This window comes from Rutidosis leptorrhynchoides, chromosome 9 (assembly GCF_046630445.1).
Source record: "Rutidosis leptorrhynchoides isolate AG116_Rl617_1_P2 chromosome 9, CSIRO_AGI_Rlap_v1, whole genome shotgun sequence".
NCBI lineage: Eukaryota > Viridiplantae > Streptophyta > Magnoliopsida > Asterales > Asteraceae > Rutidosis > Rutidosis leptorrhynchoides.
In genome coordinates, this window is record NC_092341.1 from 41244231 (window position 1) to 41249383 (window position 5153).

Sequence of the window (5153 nt, forward strand, 5' to 3'; positions counted from 1 at the left end):
CGGACTTTGCTATTGGAGGAGTTCTAATGCAAGAAGGTCACCCAATCGCGTTTGAAAGTCGAAAACTTAACGAGACAGAAAGGAAGTACACTGTGCAAGAGAAAGAGATGACAGCGATTATTCATTGTTTGAGGACATGGAGGCATTATCTTTTGGGATCAAGGTTCGTGATCAAGACGGATAATGTGGCAACGAGTTATTTTCAAACCCAAAAGAAGTTGAGTCCCAAACAAGCTCGTTGGCAAGACTTCTTAGCTGAATTTGACTATGTGTTGGAGTATAAGCCTGGGAAAGCCAATGTGGTAGCTGATGCCCTAAGTCGTAAGGCGGAGTTTGCAGCGATCACAAAACCACAATTCTTCCTTCAAGATCGTATAAAGGAGGGATTAGAGCATGATCCTATAGCCAAAAACCTTGTTGGATTGGCTCGAGATGGGAAAACGCGAAGGTTTTGGCTAAAGGGTGATCTATTATTCACCAAAGGAGACCGGTTATATGTTCCTAAGTGGGGTGATCTTAGACGGACAATCTTGAAGGAGTGTCATGATTCAAAGTGGGCTGGTCATCCAGGTATCAAGAGGACACTGGCATTAGTAGAAGGCACTTATTATTGGCCAAGGATGGAAGACGACGTAGAGACGTACGTGCGAACATGCCTAATATGCCAACAAGATAAGATAGAGCAACGCCAACCAGGAGGACTATTACAGCCGCTACCTACACCGAAAGGACCATGGGAGAGTGTTTCCATGGACTTCATTACTTGCTTACCTAAGTCGGAAGGGTGTGGGAGTATTATAGTCGTGGTAGACCGGTTTTCTAAGTATGGTACCTTCATAGCCGCATCATCCGAAGTTACCGCGGATGAAACCGCAAAACTATTTTTCAAGAATGTGGTGAAGTATTGGGGGATACCGCATGTGATAGTAAGTGATCGAGATCCGAGGTTCACAGGGCGTTTTTGGACGGAGTTGTTCAAGATCATGGGGACGGACTTGAATTTCTCCACGAGTTTTCATCCCCAAACAGACGGACAGACGGAAAGGGTGAATGCACTATTGGAGCTCTATCTTCGACACTATGTAAGTGCAAATCAACATGATTGGGCTAAGCTTCTTGATATTGCTCAGTTCTCTTATAACATGCAAAGGAGTGAGTCCACGGGGAAGAGTCCTTTTGAGTTGGTGACAGGACGCCAACCATTGACCCCGAATGCTTTGGCCGCTTCATATGATGGAAGCAGCCCAGCCGCTTATAGAACGATGAAGGAGTGGCACGAACAAGCCGACTTGGCGCGAGCATCACTAGATAAGGCGGCCAAGAAAATGAAGAAATGGGCGGATGAGAAAAGACGACATGTTGACTTCAAAGTTGGGGACCAAGTGATGGTGAAGCTTTTACCTCAACAATTCAAAACATTTAGGAAGGTGCACAAAGGATTGATCCGGAGATATGAAGGCCCATTCCCGGTAATTGGACGTGTTGGGAATGTATCTTATCGAGTTCAACTACCGCCCAAATTAAAGATTCATCCAGTCTTCCACGTAAGTTTTCTAAAACCTTATCATGGGGACGAGGAAGACCCAGAACGAGGAGTTTCCAAACGAGCACCAATGGCAGTTGCGACTTCATTCGATCGTGAAGTGGAAGATATCTTGTTGCATCGAACGGTACGGAGACGAGGTGTGCCGAGCTATAAAGAATACCTAGTTAAGTGGCGTAACTTGCCCGATAGTGAAGCAAGCTGGGAAGCTGAAGACTTATTGTGGCAGTTCACAGACAAAATCAAGAAGTATCACGAGGATCACACGACGAGGACGTCGCGAGCTTAGGTGGGGGAGAATGTCACAACCCAATAAGTTTGTGGCCCAACCCACTAAGATTATGACCCAATTAAGGGTTTTAACCCAAGAACTTCATGGAAGGCCCAAGAACATCATGGAAGCTCCCTAGAACTTTCCCATGAGTTGTTCCATGGAATGGTATGGAATGTTCATGGAAATATCTATCTCCATGTATATACTTGAAGTTTCTAGTACTTAGATCCTAACCATTGATTTAGATTAATCTTAGCCATCCATTTTGTGTTAGAAGTAGTATAAATAGGGGTGGTCTCATTTGGCACACTACACCTCAAATCTCAAACATTCTCTCTTGTAAAGCATTCTCAAGCAATATAAGTATTTTCTTCAATTCCACTTGTTCTATAATATTTTCTCTTTTGGTTACTTGAATCATTTAAGGTCCGAGTAAGGCTGACTTAGTAGAGACTAAGTGCCGCACGTGAGCTTATCGAGATAAGTCCGTGACATTCTGCTTTCTATCTCGATTTTTTAAATGTTTTTCTTTAACAAACCCGTAAATTCACGAGTTTTTAAACTAGTAATAACACAAATGTCATTTACAAGTATAATCTTAAATCTAATACAGTAGTTAGAGTAATTGATACTCGTATTTATCTCACACTAATAATTATTCACACAAATTGGACTTGCAAATTTTAACATATCAGATGTGGTAATATTATGTATTGATTATTATGTATTCATTCAAGTTTTTTGTTAGGCTAATCTTTATAAGAATCGATGGACCACACTTCTTTCTCAATCTCCTAAAAAAACCACACTTTCCATTATTTATTGGAACTTTTAGCATTTGATAATTTCTTTTTCTTTTTTTAAAAAAATAAATAAATAAAAACTCGATAATGTCTTGAGGTGAAGTAGCATGAGTTCTAAACTAGTTCTGGTACACGGTTGGACATAAATCTTCCAATTTTGACTGCTCAAAATCAAAATATATTTGGACATTAATCCAAACTGGCCAAATAAACATTAAGAGTACAAAGTCAAAAAAGGAACAATAAAGCTGATAAATAGTTTTGCATCAGGGAGAAAGATAAAACTATAACAATAAAACCATCACATCCATTGTGGATCATAGAAACAACCTAGCCATTAATAGCTCCTGCATTATCACAAAAAACAGTGATCAGTAAATTAAAAAAAAAAAAAAAAAAATTAAGGTACCAAGTCAATGTTATAAAGTTAATAAAAACTGAAAAAAAATCGTAATAATAACACTGTCTAGAATGAACTTACAGATTTTGTTAAAGGCGACAATGTCACAACTCTGAACAAACTCATTAATTGGTTCCTCGCAAAGACGCTCTTCAATAAGTGTGTCAACAGAAACCAAGTCATCAACAATGGTCAGCATAATTTGTAGCTTCTTGATACCATACCCAACTGGTACCAATTTTGCTGCAATCGTCAAAATAATATTAATATTCGTTAAATAAAAAAATAATACTAATAGTTGGTCATAAATAAAGAAAGACAAAACATACATGCACCCCACAACAAGCCATCCATGTGAACACTTCTAACAGCCTCTTCGAGCTTTTTCATGTCGGTCTCATCATCCCATGGCTTCACATCCATCAAAACTGAAGACTTTCCAGCTGATAATATAAACACAAGCAGAAATATAAACAAAATCAATGTCAGTAAAAAAAAAAGTAAAAACAAAAATTGAAGAAAACATTAAAAATAAAGCCAGTATAAACTCACATTCTTTCTTTTTTCCAGATGCTTTCAATGCAGCTGCACGATCTTCAGCAGCCTTCTTTTCCTCTTCAGTTTCCTCCCCGAAAAGATCAACGTCACTGTCATCATCCTCATCAGCTGTAGCCTGATTAATATGCATCGAGTTGAATTTTGTATTAAGAAACAAAAACCAACATGATTTGTAAAAATCGAGTAGTACATAATACAGAGACAAGGCAAACAACTCATTCCCAAAAGTATAATATATAATTTTTTTTTTATTCACAATCACAGTTAAATCACTTGATTCAAAGACTTCAACTAAAACTAATATACAGTAATATAACTTTTCTAGTCATGTGATATGCACATGTTTTTTCAAATCATGAAACAAAAGAAGAAGAAAAAGCTAAAGTTACCTTTGAGTCAGCAACAGGAGGAGTTGCAATGGCCTCTTCTGGGAACGAAGCAGATCCCACAATGATAACACCGCTTCCTTCAGCAGATACACCACTGCAAATAATGTAACCAGTTACAATCCGCCAACAATTATAAATACAAATAAAACCTAAATTAAACAGTATAATAGTTCTAGAAGATTTGTATTCAAATTACATTAACAACTAAGATCAAGGTCTATGAACTCACCAGATTCTCAAAAGAGCCTCGATATGATTGAACCAACGAGACACATTCACGTATTGTGCAGATGGAGGTTTTGAAAAGGCACCGTGCACGGTGAGATCGTCTTTAGATGCTTGGTACCCGGTGATGTAACTGCGCGACAAAAGGTACTCGTCGAGCTTCTTAAGACCAGCTTCCGAACCAACGTAGAATGTAGGCGCCATTTTTTATAAAATCAAGTCTTTCCTAATGCAAATAAAAATACAACTTTAAACATAAGTATTTAATCGAAACTGTACACCAAAAATCATAACATCATTCAATCATACATAGCTTTCCAATAAAATACAGTAATTATTTTAATCACAATATAATCACAACTCACTCAATTTTTCCTATATTTTAGGTTTATGCAGATGACTAGTTTTTCAATTTTTACATTAAATGCTATATTGATTAAATTAAACTAATTTAAATATAAGTGTTTCGCAGATCGTAGTTCAAAAATTCAACTTATATTATATTATAACAGCACATCATTAACTGAATTTACAGATGACAATCAGTTATTCAACTAATATTTAATAATTAAAAGCATCACAATATACAGACGGATCTGCAAGTATTAGAGCAAAAAAAAAAAAAAAATAGCTAGCTTTTGATAAGAATACTATCAACTTGACATGATTAGAGTATTAATCAATCAAAGAATTAACGATATTAAAGAACCCTAATTTCAGTAACGTACCTGATTGTGAGAAATCGAATGGCCAAGTGATTCGTGAGTTCGGAAGTCGGCTGAGTAAAGACTTCGAAGAGAAACCCTAGTCCAATTTATAACAAAATCAACAGGGACAAAAATGTCATTTGAAGAAACAAAAGGAATAACAATTTATTATAAACCCCCTCGGGTTTGAATATGTTTATGTTAAATCATGGAACTTTTTATTTTATTTTTGGTAATCTATAGTTTCTATTCAA

General features: G+C 36.9%; 1 protein-coding gene across 1 annotated transcript; it reads right to left on the bottom strand.

Annotated features, from left to right (window-relative positions):
- Nucleotides 1-2756: 2756 nt before the first annotated feature.
- On the bottom strand, nucleotides 2757-4417 carry LOC139866048 (elongation factor 1-delta 1-like). Its single transcript, XM_071854176.1, has 6 exons — nucleotides 4197-4417; nucleotides 3968-4061; nucleotides 3573-3693; nucleotides 3350-3463; nucleotides 3102-3263; nucleotides 2757-2967 (listed from the first exon to the last, which is right to left on the bottom strand). Coding segments are annotated over exons 1-6 (693 nt in total). The 5' UTR covers nucleotides 4397-4417; the 3' UTR covers nucleotides 2757-2965.
- Nucleotides 4418-5153: the final 736 nt, after the last annotated feature.

Bases quoted from the DNA above. Each gene is read 5' to 3' on its own strand.
- LOC139866048 (XM_071854176.1), bottom strand. From the start codon at position 4,396: ATGGCGCCTACATTCTACGTTGGTTCGGAAGCTGGTCTTAAGAAGCTC. The intron at 3,694-3,967 runs GTAACTTTAGCT...CATATTAATCAG, and splicing joins CTCCTGTTGCTGACTCAAAG to GCTACAGCTGATGAGGATGA. The intron at 3,464-3,572 runs GTGAGTTTATAC...TTATATTATCAG, and splicing joins ATCTGGAAAAAAGAAAGAAT to CTGGAAAGTCTTCAGTTTTG.